Source organism: Molossus molossus, unplaced genomic scaffold (assembly GCF_014108415.1).
Source record: "Molossus molossus isolate mMolMol1 unplaced genomic scaffold, mMolMol1.p scaffold_m16_p_19, whole genome shotgun sequence".
Lineage (NCBI taxonomy): Eukaryota > Metazoa > Chordata > Mammalia > Chiroptera > Molossidae > Molossus > Molossus molossus.
Window position 1 is genome coordinate 2610546 of NW_023425354.1, and position 21650 is coordinate 2632195.

The following is a 21650-nucleotide window of genomic DNA, read 5'->3' on the forward strand; positions in this document are numbered from 1 at the left end:
CCTGAAGATGCCCTACTGGGCTCTGCGGTCGTTCTCGGCCCCGTGGCTGCCGTGTCCCGGCCTTCCTGGCTGTGTGACCTTGGCAGACGGCCCGACCTCAAGGCCTGGGTTTCCTCCTCTGTGAACGGGCGGCAACAATAGAGCCATTCACAGAGCCACCAGGACACGGTGCCGTCACGCCCAGAGGTGTGGGGGTTACCGTGCACCTGCCAGAGCCGGGGGCGGGGGCTCAGGCGACAGGTCCAGAATGGGCTGGTGACTGCAGGGACTGCTCGGCTCAAAGGACACCAGGAGGGAGGGCCTGGGAAGAAGGCCTGAGCCAAGGGAGACCAGGAGAGAGTGGTGTCACAGAAGCCAGCGCCTTCGTCCTCCTTTGTCCCCTCAGACCCTTCAGACCCCTCTGTTCCCTGCCTTACGTCCCCAGAGGCTGACCTGAGTGAACCCCTTCCATGGCCTCTGGGAGGCAGGAGGGAGGGTGAGCTGGGGTCCCTGCCTCCCGAGACAGCCCCCTGTGCTCTCTGCCGGCCCTGTCCCCTCTGGGAGGCAGGAGGGAGGTGAGCTGGGGTCCCTGCCTCCCGAGACAGCCCCCTGTGCTCTCTGCCGGCCCTGTCCCCTCTGGCTGGGGGTGGCCATAGCCCCAGGTACCATACTTTGTAAATAGCCCCCCCCCACTCCATTTTCAAATGAGAAGAGAAAGTTGCGGAGGTAGTAGGAGTGAGCCGGCCAGGCTGCGCAGGCTCAGGAAACACGTCACGGGCAGGAGAAGGGCCCCTGGAGCTTAGGAGAGGGAGGCTCAGGTAGCATGCCTGAGGGAAGAGGGGGAGGGTTCCCGACCTTAAAGCCTCAGAAAGGGTCTGAGTCTAGAGCCTGCTGTTTCCCGCGGGGACCCGGGGCAGGACAGCCCGGAGGACGCCGTCCAGGGCCGCAGGGAGGCCAGTGTGAAGGCCCAGAGAGTGTCCATGGCCAAGCCGGAGGACGTGGTGTTCTTGGTGGTTCCAGGACAGGGAGGGGCAGAGGTGGGGATGGGAGGGGGGACTTCACTTCGAGTCCCAGGAACCAGAAGCCGGTCCTGACCACCGGCTCACACAGGCAGCCACCGTGCCTATGTGGCACTCAGCTGTGGCCAGCGTGGGAAAGAACCACAAGTCATCTCGGAGCTGTGGGGCGAAGATCAGCTTCTTTCCAAGTGTTAATCTTGTCTTCTTACGTGTTTTATTTACTTATTATTTATTTAAAGTTCTTTTTCTTTTATTATTATTTTTTTTTTATCCTCACCCAAGGATATTTTCCATTTTTTGTACAGATAGAGTGGGAGGGAGAGAGAGGAAGGAGAGAGAGAGAACATCGACGTGAAGGGACACATCGAGTGGCTGCCACCCGCACGACCAACCAGGGCCGGGGACAAACTGCAACCGAAGTACGTGCCCTTAGCGGGAACCGAACCCGGGTCTCTCCGGACCGCAGGCCGACGCTCTAACCGCTGAGCCAAACTGGCCAGGGCTAAAGTTCTTTTTCTTTATTGATTTTAGAGAGAGAGGAAGGGAGAGGGAGAGAGAGAGAGAAACATCGATGAGGGAGAACATCGATTGGCCGCCTCCTGCGTGCCCCCCACTGGGGATGGGCCCACGACCTGGGAATCAAACCGGCGACTTCCTTGTGCAGGGTCGATGCTCAGCCACTGAGCCACACCGGCCAACTTTCTTGTGCATTTTAAATTGGTAAATTCTAAAGTAAATTATACCTTAATAAAATTGTTAAAAGATTTAATGAAGCAAAAGTAAAACACCTTCCACAAAAATTCCAAGCTCAAATGGCTGTACTGATTCATTGTACCCGACATTTAAGGAAGAAATTAATTCCAAGCCAACACAAAACGTTTCAATGGGAAAATTCTAGAACAATGTCATTTACAGTAGCACCAATAAAACAGGAGCAGACGAATCGAAGAAAATCTGTGCGAAGTCTATTGGCTGAAACTGCGAAATGCAGAGGAAAGAGCCAGAGAAGGGTCCAGATAAATGGAAGGCGATCCACTGTCTCCATGGACGGGAAGACGCGCTGTGGGGGGCAACCTTGAGGGACTCCCTATCTGGCTTCCACTGTGCACTTGTAGACTTAGTGCGGCAGCCCGTCATCAGAACAGTGTGGTGTGAGCTTAAGAACAGGCATGGAAGTCAGCGGAACAGAGAGGGTCCAGAAATAGACCCACATGTGTAAAGGTGGCAGAGTGACTCGGTGGGGAAAGACTCTCTTCCCGCAGGGTTGGCACAACGCCCTTCTCCATGGAAGGAGATCGAAACTCTTGTCCCCCACTGTACACAAAGTTGACTCAGAATAGAACTCAGACCCGCATGTAAGAGGTAAAACTACAAAACTAAGAGCAAGTCTGTATGACTGGGTTAGGCAGGGGCTCTTACACACGAGACCAAAGGGGTGATAAATGGAGCTTTACCCACATCCAGAACCTTCGCTCTACCGTTAAGAAGATGAAAAGGCGGCTTTCATCCGGAAGCAGCCTTGCACATCACAGTACCTGCTGAAGGACTTGTAGCCACAATATGTGAAGAGCTTATGCAACTCAGTAACAAGACGACCACATCAAAAATGTGCACAAGAGCCCTGGCCGGTTTGGCTCAGCGGTTAGAGCGTCAGCCTGCGGTCCAGAGAGACCCGGGTTCGGTTCCCGCTAAGGGCATGTGCCTCGGTTGCAGTTTGTCCCCGGCCCTGGTTGGTCGTGCGGGTGGCAGCCACTCGATGTGTCCCTTTCACGTCAGTGTTTCTCTCTCCCTCTCTCTCTCTCCCCCCCGTCCCTTACTCCCTCCCTGTCTGAATAAAAAATGGAAAACTGTCCTTGGGTGAGGATTAAAAAAAAAAAATGTGCACAAGATTTAAATAAGTGCTTCGCCAAAGAGGATGTCTGAAGGACAAATAAGCATGTGCAAAGATGCTCGATATCATTAGTCATTGAAACCACCACGAGATTCCACTCCACACCCACCGGAATGATAGCAAAAAACTGGCAAATGCCAGACAGGGAACAGGGAACCGAAACCGGTATTCACAGGTACGTGAATGGATCTCAGGTGCGTTGTGCTACGGAAGAGCAGCCAGTTACAAAAGGTGACGCCGTCTCTTTCCACTCACCCGAAATTCTCCAGCAGGGGCGCGGGCTGGCAGCGAGCAGCTCTGGTCGCCGGGCGGGGCTGGCGAAGGAGGCTGCAGAGGTTTGGGGGGTGATGAAAACGTCCTGCGTATTGTGATTGTGGCCATGGTCACCATCTGTCACCATTTGTCAGGGCTCGTTAAATCACTGCATTTTATCTTAACGGAAATGATACCTCAAGCCAGTTTTTTTGTTTTTATAAGAAGGAAAAGTGAATCCCAGCTCTACCCCTTCAGTGGAATGGCTTTGGGCGGATTTCACCTCTGTCTGTGAAAGGGGTTAGTTCACAGTGAGTGAAGCAGTTCGTGTCCAAGGCTTGCTACCTGGTGTCAGCACCGCGGGCAGGTGCCTACGCTCGGGGAGCTGGGGTCCCGCCTCAGCCCCAGCCCGGTGTCTCAGCGGGGGCTTCCTGGTTCCAGCAGCGCATCCACACTCACAACCGGGCCCCTGAGGGGTCTGGGATGTACAGTCTCGGTCACAGCCGAGCTACCCTGCAGGCAGATGGCCGAGCTCTGCTCCCCGTTCCCTTTGTGGGAGCTGCAGGCTGGAAAGGCCTTGGGGCCCGGGACAGACTCGCCCGTCTGCTTTGATGATGTGAAGGATTTTTCCAGGACTCGGGCTAAAGATTCAGCGACTTGAGTTTTTAAGCATTTCCGCCAGCACCTCCCAAAAGACTTCCTCTCACTTTCTGTCCTTTGGGCACAAATCCAGGAGTTCGTGTCCCTGACCTGGTGGGATCGTAACCACCCCACCCCGTCCTTTCCCCGGTTCTCCCCTGGACCTTCACGGCGTCTTTGGAGGGGACTCGTGAACCGCGTGGGCTCTCGGACCCCACGCCTGGGCAGCCACCGGCGGTGCGGCCTCGGGGCTGGCTCCCTTAGGCTGAGCTGCCAGGGAAATGCTGCGTCCCACCCGGGCTCCAGCCCTGGCAGTGCGCCGGCCCCCCCCGAGGGCTTGCAGACGCCATGCCTGTGCCGCCCGAGAGCGGCCTCGTGGTCTGGACACGGAATCCCTAAACTCGCAGTGACTCTCCTGTCGAGACCAGGTTGAAAGCCCTGGGTTAGTGAGGGGGACACCCTGGACCTTGGGACCCGTGACAGAAGCAGAGGAGGGCACTGCCTGCCCCATTCAGCCTTGAGTCCTCGGGACCTGCTGCCCGCACCTCGCCGGGCGTTCCCCGGGCACAGGCCGGGCGCCTGGGGCTCCTTCAGGCCCCTCCACGAGGCGGGGCTGCCCGTCCCGATCCCTCTGTGCGGCCAAGGGGTCTGCAGGCGCCGACCGCCAGGCCCCGGGCAGACGGGAGCCTCAGGACCCACGAGAAGGAGAGAGAGGCTTCCCCTAGGGAAACCCGAGGTGCTGGCTTTCTGTTGGGGGAAGGGGAGGGTATGAGGTGGGCGGGACAGTTTGCGTCCTGTCCCCTGCCCCACGGGGTGAGGCGTGGGGCGGGCAACCACTGCTGGGGCGGGGGGCACTCCGGTGGGGACGAGCACAGACGGGCTCTGGGGCCATTGCTACACATGGGGTCCAGCTCTTCACTGGCTCATACTTGGGCTGTCTCAGGGACCCCCCAACCTTCACCACCGCCCCTCAGTGAAGATGGGAGTGTCGGGAGCTGGCCTCGGGGTAGCCACTGGCTGAGCGGCCGCCGCGGTCTGTCCAGCCTGCTGGCAGTGAGGGAGCCCGGGGCGGCCCACATCGCAGCAGGGGTCCCGGCCGCCCCGCCATGCAGACCCTGCCTGCCCCCCTCTGCTCCCCTCTCCCCTGGGCCGGCGCAGGGTGCGGGACCGCTCGAGTTCAGCTCCGGCTGTCCGGCCAACCAGACTGCTGCCTTGGGCGGCTGCCATCCCCGACACCCACAGTCAGAGCCGAGAGGCAGCACAGGGAGCCCCAGAACCTTGCAAGCAGCCAACCCCAGGAGAAACGTGTGTCATGTGGTTTCTGGGAATCGAAACCAGACTGTTTTCTGAAGCATTACTTAGGACCAGCCTGCGCACTGGGTTTCCGGGGTAAAGGTCAGTCTGCAAGGGGACCTGCAGCAGGAAGGGGAGGCCCAGGACCACCATCACTGCCTCGGGGTGAACGGTAGGTGCTCCTCTCCCTGCACGGTGTCATCTGACGGGGCCAGGACTTCCCCTTTGCACCCGGCTGACCTGGTGCTCCCGAGCCCGGGATGCAGAGGCCCCTGCACAGCCGGGCGGTGGCTCACGCCGAGGACAGCAGCGTGCGGAGTGCAGCCCTGGCCCGCTCTGACCTGCCCGGGGCCGGGCCCCTTCGCTCACTCGCCCAAGGCACCACGTGGGCAGTCAGGCAGCCGGCTCAGCTCCCACTCGGGGGTCAGGCGAAGCCCGTGGCACGGCCCCTCCCCGGACAACCCCATCTGCGTCCTGGGCACCAGGTGCCGGGTCTGCGCCGAGCTCCTGTCCCAGGTGAATCTGCCTGGTAGTGGCTGCTCTCCTGGTGTGCCCGGGACTGAGGGCCGGACCCAGCAGCCGCCATGCACGCCTGTGAACCCAGGTGGTGTGCTGGGAGGCCAGAGGCCGGTCAATGGGAACCGGGTGCTGCCTCAGGTCACCCACCAGAGCAGCCTGGCTCCTGCTTGCTGGGTCACAGGACTCTCACTAAACCAGAGAGCCAATGACCGGCTCCTCCGTGGTGGGGCAGGGGGCATGGGGCCGGGGAGGAGCGGGACGGGGCCGAGGACAAGCTCCCAGCGGAAGGGCAGAGGAACACTGTTGGGACCGGCGGAGACCTGCCCCCACCCTGCCTGCTGGTCCTGTGTCCTCGGTGCCCCAGCCCCTTCCAGCCTCTGTGCCTTGGGGACACTGATCTGGGAGATGTCATTGCCAAGTCCACACTAAGCCGGCTCAGCACGTCCTGCCCATCCTGCCCACGTCACAGCCCACCCCACCCCAGCTGCACCCCAACCAGCCCAACATCTGTCCCTGCTGCCCGCTCTGTTTCCCCGGCCAGGATCTCTGTGGCCTCCCCCAGATGTGCCCCTCAGCCCGGCTCTCGCCCCCTCCCTTCCAGGGCTGCACAGACCCCCGGACACTCCTGCAGGCAGAGCCGGCTTAGATAGGCCTCTCCCTGTGGGGCCTGCACACCCCGCCTTCCCCACCCTCCCTATCTGTCCCAGCGGACAGCCACGCCCAGGCCTGGTGTTCTGAGCCACACTCCTGTTTCCTCCATCCTTGTTACCTGAGACACCCCCAGCCCAGCCCTCCCTCTGGGCCTCTCACGGGTCCTCGGAGGGCCACCTTTCAGGCAGGCGAGGGTCCCCTGGGCGCCCGTCACCCTCCCTGCTCTTGGGAGCGCGGAGGCTGCAGGGCCTGGGGGTCTCGGCCACCCGCCCCACCCCTGTCTCTCCTGCTCAGGCGAGGGCTCCGGGCGGCATGGCCCTCTCGTGGCTCCTGTGCGCGTGGCTGCTGGTGGCAGGGACTCGAGGTGAGAACCCAGGCAGGCCGGGCAGCATGCTCCCTCGCTGGCAGGTTACCACCCCTCGCAGATCTCGGCAGCGCTCTGCCCGGCTGGCCCCCTCTCCCACCCGAAGCCCCTGCTGCCCCAAGTCGTGTGGCTTACCTTCTCGGGGGACCATGGGGTCCTGCACGGCATCCGCTCCCAGAGGGGCTGAGCAGGAGGGGCCATCCCACCAGCCGATGTTGGGGACACTTGTCCTCATGCTCTTCACCCCCAAGGCCCGAGCGGCCTTCCTCATCCTGGTGACCCCACGGAAGTCTGCCGTACCCCCACTGAGAAATGTCCTTTGACCCCGTCGGCTCCAGCAGGGGCTGAGCCCTGGGTGCACAAGTGTGGGTGGGCCAGGACCCCGCTTTCTCTGACCTGGCTGATTCTGCCTACGTTTCCGGGGTCCCTGGGTCTACCCCCCCCCCAGGCACCCCACTCCCCCCAGCAGCCCTTGCCTCCGTGCAGGGCTGCCCCCAGGCCGACTTCTCGCGCCCCACAGGTGTGCAAGATGGTGACATGCGGCTGGCCGATGGGGACGCCGCCAACAAGGGCCGCGTGGAGATCTTCTATGGAGGCCAGTGGGGGACAGTGTGTGACAACCTGTGGGACCTGACGGACGCCAGCGTCGTCTGCCGAGCCCTTGGGTTTGAGAACGCCACCGAGGCTGTGGGCGGAGCTGCCTTTGGGCCAGGTCAGCCTGCCGGTCCCCTTCCCCCGTTCCTGGGCCATGTGAGGGGTATTCCCACTCCCTTTGTGCTAGCAAGCGCCCTGAACCACGTGGGCCCCGTGCTGGGGAGGACCACACTGCTGGGGAGGACCGCGAGGGGCCCCGTGCTGGGGAGGACCACGCTGCTGGGGAGGACCGCGAGGGGCCCCGTGCTGGGGAGGACCACGCTGCTGGGGAGGACCGCGAGGGGCCCCGTGCTGGGGAGGACCATGCTGCTGGGGAGGACCATGCTGCTGGAGAGGACCATGCTGCTGGGGAGGACCACAAGGGGCCCCCGTGCTGGGGAAGACCATGCTGCTGGGGAGGACCACAAGGGGCCCTGCACGGGGGGGGGGGATCACGCTGCTGGGGAGGATCACGCGGGGCCCCACACTGGGGAGGACCATGCTGCTGGGGAGGACCGCTCTGCTGGGAAGGACTGCAAGGGGCCCTGCACGGGGGGGGGGGGGGATTGTTGTAACCCAGGAGATCGACCACACTCAGACTCCATTTTTCAGTTTTTGGGGATGTTTTATTACCTGCGCAGGGACTGCAGCCAACCTACACAGAGGAGAACTGCAGCCCCGAGCTCAGGGGGAGGGTTGCTTATATAGGGCAGGGGTCATTCAAGAGTTTAGCAGAGCAAGCAAGCTGGGTGTACAGAAGCGGAGGCAGTTAGCGATAAGCAGGAGGGAACGGAGGGGGGAAGGAGCTGAGGCGAAAGGGAACTGGGTGAACTGGGTCAGCACACATCTATCCTGCTATTCATTCCATTATCCAAGTTTTAAAAACTAACAAATTCGGGACAGATATCAGCGGTCAGTCAGGAGCAATACACACATGTTGAACAGTTACAGTTTTATGGGGTGAAGGGAGCTTCAGTTTCTCCCTATCAGTTTCTTTACAGAGCATGCAGGACACTCTGGCCTTGGGGCCGTTTCTGTCCTCCCTTTTCTTGAAGGATGTTGCTTTTCAAATTCCCAGTGAAGGTCAAACTCTAGTTAATTTTTATGGGGCTAAAGCCCTCTGTAACATTCCCCATTGTTCGTCTTGCTGTCTCTGAGGTTGTTAATTAGGGCAGCTCAAAGACAAGTTGGATTCTAAGGACAGTGAGCTACAACAGGATCACGCTGCTGGGGAGGACCACGCGGGGCCCCACACTGGGGAGGACCACGTGCTGGGGAGGTGCCACCAGCTGGGCTCGTTCCCCGTGCTAGTGGCTGTTTCGAGGCTCCTGGGCACATCATCCTGAGATCAGCTGCAGCCCTTCCCCCCAGCCAGACTCCACTCCTGGGAATTGATCTTGACACAATGTATTCCCAAAGCAGTCTGTGCAGGAGGAGCTCCCCTGACACAGTGGCCGGGAGTCCTAAGAAAGGGAAATCATTGAGATTTTTGGTAACTTCCTGTCCATGAAGCACACAGACTATGAGGAGGAAGGTTGGTTTATGGCACAGTGTCACGGTAGTCAGTCCAAACCGAGTCCCGGAGCCCCCTGATTATCCTGCTGAAGACGCACGAGCCCAGACCTAACAGCGCTGCGAGGGCCGGGGTTTCCGGGGTTTCCAGGGTTTTCTATTCCTGTGCCATCGGTGTGGCTCTGCACCCGGCTTCTCCGGGGAGCCCCAGCCCACCCCCAGTGTCTGACCTTACTGTCCCACCAGGAACGGGCCCTGTCATGTTGGACGAAGTGCAGTGCACAGGGACAGAGCCCTCGCTGGCCAACTGCTCGTCCCTGGGCTGGCTGAAGAGCAGGTGTGGGCACAGACAGGACGCCGGCGTCATCTGCAGCAATGGTGCGTGGGGCTCCCCCAGCCCGAGCCCCCCAAAGTGCTGGGCCCCTGGGGCTGCCCCTGAGACCTGAGCCCCAGGCCAGGATGGTCATGCAGCTCCCTGCCCTCCCAGCACGAAAGCCCCCAAGCCCATCACACACCTGCGCACAGGTTCTCGGGGACGCCCACTCTCCAGGAGGGGAAAGCCTGCGGGGCCGGCCTCACAGCAACCAGCCCTCAGGGCCCTGATGGTCAGAATGAGCCGCGTCCCAAGTGGCCATGACGTCTGAGGCTTCTCTGTACCAGCCAACATTGTCCCGCTGGCCCTGCACTGAGGGCCTCAGCCCACCACTTCTTCCTTCCTCTTCTCCTTCTTTTTGAGAGAGAAACATCTGTGTCTCCCATATGTACCCCAACCCAACCAGAGACTGAACCCACAACCTGGGTATGTGCCTGACTGAGAATTGAACCCACAATCCTTCGGTGCACAGAATGAGGCTCCAACCAACTGGGCCACACTGGCCATGGCTGGACGCTCTTGATGCTGGAAAGGCCTGGTTACAGACAGCCCCCCCCATGCACCTCCAGGAGCCCAGACCCCCCCACTCCATCCACCTCCAGGAGCCCAGCCCTCCACCCCACTCCATCCACCTCCAGGAGCCCAGACCCCCCAACACTCCATCTGACCTCCAGGAGCCCAGCCCCCCCCTCCATCCACCTCCAGGAGCCCAGACCCCCCCACTCCATCCACCTCCAGGAGCCCAGCCCCCCCACACTCGTCAGACCTCCAGGAGCCCAGCCCCCCACACTCGTCAGACCTCCAGGAGCCCAGCCCCCCACACTCGTCAGACCTCCAGGAGCCCAGCCCCCCACACTCGTCAGACCTCCAGGAGCTACTCTGGGTTTCAGTCCTGAGTCCGAGTTGTCGGCTGTTCTCTGCTGTCTCACATCCACCTGTGGCTTCTTCCAAGACTCACACACAGGGCCTGGGCGCATGTGCACCCCTAAGGCCCGGGCTGCACCGAGGGAACAGGGAAGCAGGGGTCCCCCCAGGACAGAGCCGCGGGACAGAGGAGGCTCCCGGGCCTGGGGCCGGAGAAACACAGGCACCGAGTCCACCTGGTTTAGAGTCGGGACTGAGCTAAACCTGTTCGTGGCGAAGGAGGAACAGGTGGATTCGTTCCCAGCGATGCTTTGGGAGGGGGCGGAGGAGGGGCAGATGCCCGCCCACCACTCTCGGGCCCGGAAGGAGGCTGCTGAGGACCCCAAAGTTCTAGCATTGGGTTGCCATGGACCCTCAAGTTTCAGACCAGGGAGAAGGTTTGGGTTTCAGAAGGTAACAGTCTGGGTTGGGATTTTAAAAGGATGGGGCCTCGGGCTTTGCAAGTCAGCACCTCCAAATCCCCTGGAGGGGCCGCCTGAACGTGGGGGAGCAGATGAGTTAAGCAGGGGTGTTTGACGGGTGTGGGTTGGGAGGACTGTGGGCCCCTGTGGGCAAGAGCACCCAGTCTTCCAGGGCTGACGTCCCGCATGTCCCCAGGAGCCGTCCTGAGGAGACAGGGCAGGGTCGGGGCCGAAACTCAGGGAAAGAAACTGACCCCAGGGAGGAAACACTTCCGGTCACAGAGTGAGCGTGAGACAGGCCCCATGCTGGCCCCACAGCCTGGCCCAAGCCTGTGCCTTCCCCTGCCCCTTCCTAGAAACCAGAGGCACCCACACCCTCGACCTGTCCAGCGAGCTCCCCGAGGCTCTGGAGCAGATCTTTGCCAGCCAGCAGGGCTGTGACCTGTCCATCAAGGTGAAGACCAAGGGTGCCGAGCAGCTGGGCATGTGCGCTCACAGGCTGATCCTGTCCAGCAACCCCGAGGCCCAGGCCCTGTGGAGGGAGCCGGGCAGCACGGTCACCATGGAGGTGGACGCCGAGTGCCTGCCTGTCGTCAGAGACCTCATCCGGTGAGTGTCCCTGGGGCGGGGACTCGGTACTGGGCTGTGTCCCTGGGGCTCCCCACCAGACGGCCCTGCTTGGGAGTGTCCCCTCTGTCACCACCAGGGGGCCGTCTAGGAGATGTCTCTAAATCATCCCCTGAGAGAGTTGCAGGTATTGAAAACTATTCTCGGTCCTTTTCATGACTTACACGGCTTCATATGGCTGAAGAAACTCCTAGGAGAGAACAGATGCAATTTAATTGATTAGGAAAAACAAACAAACAAAAAAGAATAGAACAGGTTAGAACAGTTTCTTCCCAGCCAAGTCCAAGTGCTTGCTCGTGAGCCTGTGCCGTTCGATGGGATTTCTGGGCAGGGTGTCTGGGACCGAGGCAGGTGCTGGTGACGGTGGAGGGGGGCGACCAGGAGGTGCTGGGCCCCTCTCTCCCCCAACAGAGGAGACGTCAACCTCCAGGGCCCTGGGGTCCGCCCAGTTGTCGGTGCCCAGGACTCCAAGGAGACTTGAGATTGGAATGTGGGTTGATCTGAGGATGAATCGGGGGTGGATGTGGGCTGATGTGGCTTCAAACGGCCAGCACGTGGGTGTCAGCGGGTCGAGGGCAGGCGTGGAAGAGGCGGCATGCTGGGAGAGGTGGCCGGCCGCCGCCCACACACCTGCGCCCTGCGGGGGAGGGCTGGGACCAGCGCTCAGCTCCCCACCCCGCCCCTCCAGGTACTTCTATTCCCGAAGGATAGACGTCTCCCTGGCCACCGTGAAGTGTTTCCACAAGCTGGCCTCTGCCCTCGGGGCCCAGCAGCTGCAGAGCTACTGTGCCGGCCTCTTCGCCGTCCTCCTGCCCCAGGACCTCTCTTTCCAGACCACCCTGGACCTCTACGCCTACGCTCTGGCCACCCGCGACCCCGTGCTGCAGGAGCTCTGCGTGCAGTTCCTGGCCTGGAACTTCGAGGCCCTGATGGAGACCGAGGCCTGGCTGCGTGTCCCCACGGCCCTGCTCCGCGTCCTGCTCTCCAGGAGCGAGCTGGCGGTGCCCAGCGAGCTGGCCTTGCTGATGTCCCTGGACGCCTGGAGCCAGGAGAGGGGAGCCACCAGCGAGGCCGTGGAGGAGCTGCTAGGGGAGGTCCGCTTCCCCATGATCCTGCCCGAGGGCCTCTTCCAGCTGCAGTTCAACCTGAGCCTGTACTGGAGCCACCAGGAGCTCTTGCAGGAGAAGATACTGCAGGCCCTGGAGTTCCACACCGTGCCCCTCCGGCTGCTGGCCCGGTACCGGGGCCTGAACCTCACCCAGGACACCTACCTGCCCCGGCTTTACACCTCGCCCACCTGGAGCGTGTCCCTGACCAGGGGCTCCAGGGCTTCCTACCGCTACGTCTCGAAGTCTTACTCCTACCGCTACGGGTATGACCCCTACCAGTCCTTCCAGACCCCGCCACACCCCAGCTTCCTCTTCCGGGCCAGCCGCGTCTCCTGGTCGTCCGTGTACCTCTCCACCGTCCAGAGCTGCCGGAACTACGGCTTCTCGTGCTCCTCTGACGAGGTCCCCCTCCTGGGCCTCTCCAAGTCCGGCTTCTCGGACCCCACCATCGGCTATGAAAACAAAGCCCTGATGCTCTGTGGGGGGCGCTTCGTGGCCGACGTCACCGATTTCGAGAACAAGAAGGCCATGATCCCCAGCGCCCTGGACACCAACAGCTCCAGGGCGGCGTCCTTCTTCCCCTGCCCGGCGGGGGCCTTCAGCAGCTTCCGCGTGGTCGTCCGCCCCTTCTACCTGACCAACTCCTCGGGCGTGGACTAGGCAGCAGGCGGCCGGCCCCAGCGGCGCCTCCCTGAGCAGAGCCCGGCTCCTCTCCGCAGCCGGCCTCCGGGTGTCCCCCTGCCTCCACAGATCCCTCGGAGCTTAAAGAAGTTACTGGAAGGTTCAGCCAGTGCTCACCCCGAGAATCCCCAGTCCTCCCGCCGCCTGGCTGGCTTGTCAGGAAGCAAGGAGACGGAGCCTGGTGGCTCCTGGACCTTCCACACCCCTTTCGCTTGCTCGGTCCTCCATTACCCTCGTCTTAGACCATTAAACCTGCCTGGTGGTCCCCAGGTTCTGTCGGTCACGCGGAAAGGGCTGTTGAATCCATTCTGCGTTCAGAGGGTGGCACGCTGAGCGAGCAGACGCTGCCCCCGTCCTCACGAAGCCCCGGCCAGGGGGCAGGTACACACACCGGGTGTTTACAACGGGTCGTGGTGACGGAAACCGGAGGGTATTCGGCGGGGGCGGCGGCTGGAACTCCTTCGATTGGGTTCTGTGGAGGGAGGAGGAGCAGCAGACGGGGCACCGGGAGGGCGCGCTGCAGGTGGAAGGAGGCGCAGGGGCCTCGAACCCTGCTCCGTAAACCTCTGCGCGAGTGCGGGGGGATGCAGGACGGAGAGCTCAGGTCCGCGCGTCTGCAGGAGTGAAAACCCGGAGACGCGTCCGCCACCCGTCAGCGAGGTGCTTGAGCACAGGTAGACCTGCAGCGGCCGGTCAGGTCTGTCGGGGAGAAGGAGTGCGGGAAGGTGCTGGGCGACCCGCAGCATCGAGGCAAAGGCAGGAGGGCCAGGCCGGGGGCCCGAGAGCAGGGCGCGGGTTCTAAGCCTCCCCTCTTCTTTGTGACGCACGCCGGGCACACGGTTGGCCAAGCTCAGGCCGCATGCCTGCTGCCCTCGGCCGTGGACTCCGAGAACACGCATCTGGACTGTTTTGGCCTCGGGGAGGGGAGGAGGCTCAGAGCTCACCCGGTGGGAGGGAGGCTCAGAGGCTGGGCAGCCAGGACAGCAGCATCCCCCCCACTCTCCTTCCAGTAGCACTGCAGATGGTCGATGGACCCCAGAGACACAGCCCTCCACCCCAGCCGAGCCACGTCCCCCTTTCCCAAGGGGCGCTGGGGCTCAGGCCCAGCCTCTCGGCCACTGGTCCCGCCATCCCTTGGCACGTTTGAAGTCATTTTATTGAAGCCACACCGTCGACCGGTACCAGCACCGCTGGAGGAGAACAAAGGACGTGTGTGCGTGACCGGCCTCTGGCGCAGCGAGGTGCACGGTCAGCATCCCCTCCTGCCCGTTCATTTCGGGGTGCCCGGCCTGCAGCAGAGGGCCGGGCCTGCTCGGGGAACACCTGCACTTCTGCGTGGCAGCCGCGTCCCTTGCCCCCTTGCTCCACCCACGGGATCTGCCCAAGGGCGTGGGCAGCCCCACCAGCGAGGCGCAGGCTCGCTTCCGCTTCCGTGGAACTCGGGGGTGCCCTCGGTGGAAACATGCTTCCCTGGGATGTAGCGCCTCTAACCCAGCAGAGCCCCGGCTTGCAGGGGCTCCGGGCACCGGGCGGTACCGCTGGGGCCCGCACCGGCCGTCCAGAACCGCTACCTGCCAGGAGCTCGCGGACCGAAGGGCAGGGCTGGGCGAGGTGGTTGTTCGTTTGGGGGTTGGGGCCATAACTGATGCAGGATTTAGGAGGGAATCTGGAGATGGGACCCAAGATCAACTAACACATTGTCGACATGTCAGGCCCAGGTCCCTGTCCTCCCAGCCGGTGTCCCAGCCTTCCTATCCATGACCACGAAGTGTCGAGTTACCACAGGATCACACGAGCAGCCCCAAGGGCAGGACGCTGGGTGGGAGGGCCCTGCAGTAAGGGGCCACCCGTCACTGCTACACCTCGGCACACACGGGCCAGGTGAGGGCTGACAGCACATGGTCACATCAGCTTTGGTGACAAGGCCACGTGAGCCCTGGCAAGGGCCCCCTCCCGGCCACCAAGGGCCCTGGAGAGCCAGCAGAGTAGGCCCTGTGTCTGGAGAGGGGGCCGAGGGACACCCACAGAGAGCCTCCTGACCCCCACGAGGTGAGAGCCTGTGCTGCCTGTGGGGGGAGCCCTTGAGGACAGTCACATGACTGGCCTCGTCCTCTGTGACCCTTCCAGGATGTCTGTCTTCACCCTTCCCAAAGCTCCCATCTTCACTGTCCACCTGACTCCTTCCATCTGCGGCCCCCACCCCGGTGCCTTTGTGCATCGTGAGCACGCGACTGATCCCAGTTAGGGTCAACAGGAGCCTCGTTTTCTCTGCCAGTTACTAGTTTCGGGGTGCGTGTGGTTGGGGGTGAGAAGCGTGTGCTCCTGGCGGGGAAGGGGACTCACGGGGACTCGCACAGAGCCTGGCCCGCGGCCACGAGAGGTCTTGAAGTGCCTCTCCTCGCCCAGGCCCAGGCGCCGATGTGCTTGTGGCTCCTTAAGATGCCTGGAATCCGAGGTGACTTCCTTGCGCTTCTCCCACGTGGCCCTGGGAGAATGTGTCCGGCCCTGGGCCTCTGTGAGAGCTGGACAGAAAGGGTTGTGTGGCAGCAGCTGATCTGGAGAAGGTCACTGGCAGGGCAGGGACGTGCCAGCAGCCCCGAGCGAGGCCTTGCCGGTTGCAGGACTGAAGGTGGAGTGTGCCTCGGGCTCCTCCCCGCACCCCGGCCTGTGCCCGGAGAGTCCGTCCGCAAGTGTGCCCGCACCAGAGTGTGCCCTCACAGGGGTGTGCCCGCACCAGAGGTGTGCCCGCACAGGGGTGTGCCCGCACAGGGGTGTGCCCGCACTAGAGTGTGCCCGCACAGGGGTGTGCCCGCACAGAGGTGTGCCTGCACAGGGGTGTGCCCGCACTAGAGTGTGCCCGCACAGGGGTGTGCCCGCACAGGGGTGTGCCCGCACCAGAGGTGTGCCCTCACAGGGGTGTGCCCGCACAGGGGTGTGCCCTCACAGGGGTGAGCCCACACAGGGGTGTGCCCGCACCAGGGGTGTGCCCTCACAGGGGTGTGCCCGCACGGGGGTGTGCCCTCACAGGGGTGAGCCCGCACAGGGGTGTGCCCTCACAGGGGTGTGCCCTCACAGGGGTGTGCCCGCACGGGGGTGTGCCCTCACAGGGGTGAGCCCACACAGGGGTGTGCCCGCACCAGGGGTGTGCCCTCACAGGGGTGTGCCCGCACAGGGGTGTGCCCTCATCAGGGGTGTGCCCTCACAGGGGTGAGCCCACACAGGGGTGTGCCCGCACGGGGGTGTGCCCGCACGGGAAGTGCCCGCACAGGGGTGTGCCCGCACCAGAGGTGTTCCCTCGGGCTAGCAGGGCAGAGGCTCATGGAGGCCCCTGGGCGAGCTGGGTGGCCGGGGAGGACTGGGGTCCCTGCCGCAGATAAGGAAGGACGCAGTGCATGGAGGGAGGGGGGCCGGGGGAAGGCAGCCTGGGTGCTGGCCAAGGTGAGTGCCACGGTCCGTGACTGAGAAAAGGAGCCCGTCTGGCAGACAAGCTGAAGAGCGGGTACGGGGGCTCGGGGACCAGGTGCGCAGCCCAGAGGGGTGGCCCAGGACTCGATACCACCGCACTGCCCAGGGGCCGGCGGCAGAGTCAGGGTCGAGTCACAGGGCCCGGCCCCTGCTCACAGCTCACTCGGGCAGGCGCAGCCAGGGGAAGTCTGCACCCCGGCCTCACCTGGACCCCCACGCACCCCCACGAGACAACCTCAAATTCCCCTGGAGCAGGGGGTCCGGGCCCCCATCCTGTCCTGCCCACCTCAGGTTCTGGGGCCACACGGACGCCCGGTCCTGGCTCTGAGTGGGGGAGGGGGTTCAAGGCTTGTGCTAATGGGGGGCTAGAAACAGCACAGAGGTTCTCTCGCGCTTCCGAGGCCAGAAGTCAGAAATGGCAACGCCGCGTGGCCGCCACCTGCCTGAGGGCCCACCTGGGCACCGGCTCGTCTTGGGCTCGGTCCAGGCCCCCACGGAGGCTGGAGCTGACTCGATAAACTGCAAATCTGCTCCCGGGATTTTAGCAAAACAACACCCCCTTTTTACCTGGGGCAGTTAAGAGTAGAGTGACCCTCTGCAGGCCCCCTGCCCTGGCACACCGGAGGGTCAGTCACCCCGGTTAAGGCAGTGGGGCACCCTTTCACCACGAAAGAAGCTTCCCCCACCGCCCTCCCCCCAAAATCCTGGCCCCGGTCAATGGAACTCTTTCTTCTGAGAAGGCACGCAGGCTGTTTCTCTTTCCGGAACATTCCTCCTCCTCCCCTTCACAAGGTTAACACTTGGGCATCCTTCATTCTCTCCCCTTGGAGGAGCCTCGGCTCCCGGGTTGCTGTGTCCCCACGGCGGTCCTCGGCCGGCTGGGGCTCGGGCCCAGGCCTGTCCTGCTGCGGTCAGCGGCGGTGTGTCCCCACGGCGGTCCTCGGCCGGCTGGGGCTCGGGCCCAGGCCTGTCCTGCTGCGGGTCAGCGGCGGTGTGTCCCCACGGCGGTCCTCGGGCCCAGGCCTGTCCTGCTGCGGGTCAGCGGCGGTGTGTCCCCACGGCGGTCCTCGGCCGGCTGGGGCTCGGGCCCAGGCCTGTCCTGCTGCGGGTCAGCGGCGGTGTGTCCCCACGGCGGTCCTCGGCCGGCTGGGGCTTGGGCCCAGGCCTGTCCTGCTGCGGGTCAGCGGCGGTGTTTCCCCACGGCGGTCCTCGGCCGGCTGGGGCTCGGGCCCAGGCCTGTCCTGCTGCGGGTCAGCGGCAGTGTGTCCCCACGGCGGTCCTCGGCTGGCTGGGGCCCGGGCCCAGGCCTGTCCTGCTGCGGGTCAGCGGCGGTGTTTCCCCACGGCGGTCCTCGGCTGGCTGGGACTCGGGCCCAGGCCTGTCCTGCTGCGGGTCAGCGGCGGTGTGTCCCCACAGCAGTCCTTGCACAGGCCACGGGCTGGTCACCGTGCGTTCCAGCCCGCACACGGGTGCACTGGCCTCCCCGCTGCCACACCTGCCCCGAGGGGAGAGCCCAGCACTCAGACGTGAGTCTCACTCAGGGTTGACATTGGGGGGGCGTGGGAAGCGGAGATGACGGGCCAGCTTAGGTCGGCTTCGGCTCAGGGCGTGTGAACCTGCGGTTCTCAAAGTGGGTCCCGACTGGCAGCGGCAGCGCACCCAGGGAACTTGTTAGGAACCTGCATTCTTGGGGGCCCCAGGCCCCCTGCGTCGGAAGCCCCGGGTCGTGCTTGCAGAGCCCTCTGGGATTCCGGGGCGCTCAAGCCCCAAGCCCCGGGTCTGTTCCCCTCGAGTCCCCGACCCTTGCAGAGCGTCTGCTGTCATGACACCTCTGATGGGAGGTTTTCTCCCGCCTGTCACCCCCTCTGCGGTGTGGTGTCGCTTGCAACCCCACTTCCCAGCACCCTGAGGCCGACCCCTGGGCTAAAGGCTCCACCCCCTCAGACACCAAGGGCCAGTCGGGAGGGGCTTCCCACAGCGTCTCCCCAGGTCTGACCATTTGCCAGACGGGCCCCGGAACTCAGGGAAACACTTCGCCACTGTCACCGGTGATTACAAAGAGGGTTTAACGTAGGACAGGCAGCTGGAAGAGAGGCATGAGCCGGGGGGGGGGGGGGCACCATTGTGGGTGCCCCACCCTCTCGGCACCTCTGTGTGCTCAGCTACGGGGGAGCTCCCGGAGCCCCAGCCCTTAGGGCTTTCTATGGAGGGTCCGTTCCACAGGAGTGACTGGTTCAGTCGCCAGCCGCCCCTGACGTCAGGGGTCGGCCTGAAAGTTCAGTCCCCGGCCGCAGGCCCACCCCCCCAGGGCCACCCTCAGGGGGACCGTGGCCCACCCCCCAGGCCCGCCGGCAGCCTGCACTCAGGTGTGGGCCGCAGGGGGACCGGAGCCCCTCTCACCCCAGACGCTCCGGAAATTCCAGAGGCTCTAGAAGCCCTTGTACCAGGAGCCAAGAAGAAAACCTGCCGCGCATTTCTTAGTCTATCGCAGTCTCGGAACCCCACCACCCCTCTGGGTGGGTCAGCTCTGCACGGCTCCCGGGCTCCCTCCCAGGGCGGGGGCGGGGGGAGGCAGGTGTCTGGGCAGGACTGCTCCAGAAATGGGGGAGCTGGGCTCAGGTGTGGAGACAAGGAGGGCCTCTCCCCAGAACCTTGCCTGCGGGCAGGGAGGCTGGGCAGGGGTGGCAAGCATGGGCAGCTCCCTATGACCCCTGGGGGGGGGCAGCTCTTCCCCGTTCGACCAGCGTCAAGCCCTTCCTGAGAAGCCTCCTGCAAGAGGCTTTGCGTCAATCACAGCAGACCCGTAAGGGGTGGCTAGCACAGGGGGAGCGTTGCCTTGGCAACACAAAGTCTCAGGGGCTGGCGACGGTAACCAGGGCTGCTTTTGACCTTCACCATCTCCTGGGGCTGCTGCTTTCTCCTCTCCCCGCTTTGCCACGGGGGCCATTCCCAAGCCCACGGTGAGACCCAGTCCGGGGAGGCCTTTGGGGGCCCCTCCCTCCCACGCTCTCACCTCAGCCCAGCCCTGTTTGAAAGCACCCACATCAAAGCCGAGTCCCTGCTTGCCCTGGAGCGCCCCTGGCCACACGTGCTGCTGCTCTGTCTGCAGCTGTCACCAGGTGCACAAGGGCCCTCCGGGGCCCAGGTGGATCTGATGCAGGAGCTGGGGACCGACAGCCTCGACTGCTCTGTTTGCTGTGTGACCTTAGGCAGAAGGTTTCACCTCTCTGAGCCTTGGCTTGGTCTCTATGAAGTGGGTGCTGATAACACTCCCTCTCTCCAGGGCTGCCATCTGTACCTCCTGGCAGGGGCCCTGCGGGTCCCCCTCGCCATGATGGTGAGGGTGTGTTTTCTTCTCTCGGGTTGCTATGACAACACCACAGCCTGGGTGGCTTACACACAGCAGAAACACATTCCTCAAGGTCTGGAGGCTGGAGATCAAGGTGCTGGCGGATTTGGTGTCCAAGGGGGTCCTCTTCCTGGTTCATAGACAGCTGTCACTTTTTGCTGTGTCCTCACTGGGTGGAAGGGACAAGGGAGCTCTCTGGGTCTCTTGTACAAGGGCACCCATCTTATTCCTAAGGGCTCCACTCTCATGACCTACTCAGCTCCCCACGGCCCCGCCCCCTAACACCATCACCGGGGAGGGAGTTGTTTTTTACCTGTGAATTTGTGGGGGACACAGATTTCAGTCTTTGGCAGGGTGCTTATGCCCCTTCCCTTGTCATTACCATTAGCTTGCCCCCAGCCCCCCCACCCAGATTACAGGCAGTGATGCCCGTTTGGGGTTCAGGCTTTTCGATAATTCAAAGGCCTCATGTTGACTGCGGTTCCCGGAAGAGGCGGGCAGAGCTGGCCCTGCAGGCCCTGAGCCCACAATGCAGCCAGACAGGCGCAGGCCTGGGGAACGGTGCAGAGGACCTGTCGGCCACACGATGGGCTGGGCAGCTGCCCGTGGCCTTGGCCGAGCCTGGGGGCAGGCACACAGGGCAGCCCACCTGGTCTCACGCAATGTCAGAGGGTTTCCAAATGCTTAAAAGCTTCAGCTGTTTGCAGATTCTCTCCATTTCTGCACAGTGGGTGTTCCTGGGCCGTCCGGGCGTCTGTGTGCATTCACCCATCAGGGAGGGGCCCAGCCAGGAGGACCTTGGCATGGTGCACCCCCAGAAGTGGGTCTTGTCCTAAGCTTGATCAGGGTGGGGGTGAACCCCCTCTACCCAAGGATGAAAAGGAGGTCAGTTCCCCCTCCCCACAGTCAGGGTAGTCCAAACACCGTGGCCCCAGGGAGTCGTCAGCCTGCTGGTTTTGACTGTCCGGATCCTGACACCTGCTCTCCGCACAAGGACACCCCCGGGAAGAACCCAGAGTCACAGGAGGAGGAAAACTGCTGCGCCCCTTTAAGAATCTGCGTTGCCAGAGGAGAGAAATGCGGTAGGCCCTTTGGTAAACAGCTGAGGGCCGCAGTAACAGCTACCAGCTGTGAGGGGGCGCTGAAGGGGGCGCAGCCCTGCTGGCTGGAGGGTGGGATGGGCTGAGGTCAGTCTGGGTGGGGATCAACCCAGAACGTCAGGCAGAAACAGGAAGAGGCGTTTTTTCTAGGGCAGTGGACAGTGGACAAGCTGTGCAGCTGCTGAGCCGGCCCCCTGGGCCTAGAAGCTCCCCTCCCCAGGGCCTGTCTGAGTCTGGGAGGTTGTTAGCACCCTCTCCCAGCCACAGTGAGGACCACAGGAGCGGAAGCTTCCAGTCCCATGGGAGCAGAGGGAGGGAGAGTCACTCCCAGTAGTTCCATTACTTGCCCGTTCTCTGTCCTGCAGGGGTGGTGTCAGCATGTCCTTCTATCACGGTAGTACCTACAAAACATGCACCTGGGACCTGCCACTCAGCAGTGCCCTCCTCCAGCCCATCCGCTTGACCTTCTCCTTCTCTCGCCTGGAAGTTGTGCTGCAGCCTCCTAAGAGGTTTGTCTGCCTCCCAGATCTCTCGGCTGGTCCCACAGAGCCCCATAGTACAGAGCCGGGGGGCTTTGTGGATGGTGCAGCCAGCAGGTCAGCCATGTCCCGAGGACCAGGCTCAGGGCCACCTGACCCTTCTACCTTCTGTAGCACCAACTTTATTCTCACACTGGCTCCCCTCATGGTGTCAAAATGGCTGCAGGGGCTCCAGCTGTGTACCAGACTGAAAAGGCAGAATGAACGTTTCTCAGAACTCTTATTGTAGTCATCCACTTCTGCATATCGAATCACCCCAAAACTTGATAATAAAATCTTTCATTTTGCTCGTAAATCTGCAATTTGGACACGACCCGGCGAGAACAGTTT

General features: G+C 62.9%; 1 protein-coding gene across 1 annotated transcript; it reads left to right on the forward strand.

Annotated features, from left to right (window-relative positions):
* Window positions 1-5143: 5143 nt before the first annotated feature.
* Window positions 5144-13151, forward strand: LOC118634841 (galectin 3 binding protein). Its single transcript, XM_036269664.1, has 6 exons — window positions 5144-5245; window positions 6538-6607; window positions 7128-7319; window positions 8999-9130; window positions 10807-11059; window positions 11766-13151. Exons 2-6 carry the CDS (start codon window positions 6556-6558, stop codon window positions 12844-12846), a joined length of 1710 nt encoding a protein of 569 aa, XP_036125557.1. The 5' UTR covers window positions 5144-5245; window positions 6538-6555; the 3' UTR covers window positions 12847-13151.
* Window positions 13152-21650: the final 8499 nt, after the last annotated feature.

Coding starts and splice junctions, on each gene's coding strand:
- LOC118634841 (XM_036269664.1), top strand. CDS start 6,556: ATGGCCCTCTCGTGGCTCCTGTGCGCGTGGCTGCTGGTGGCAGGGACT. Junction 6,608..7,127: donor GCTGGTGGCAGGGACTCGAG/GTGAGAACCCAG, acceptor CGCGCCCCACAG/GTGTGCAAGATGGTGACATG. Junction 9,131..10,806: donor CGGCGTCATCTGCAGCAATG/GTGCGTGGGGCT, acceptor GCCCCTTCCTAG/AAACCAGAGGCACCCACACC.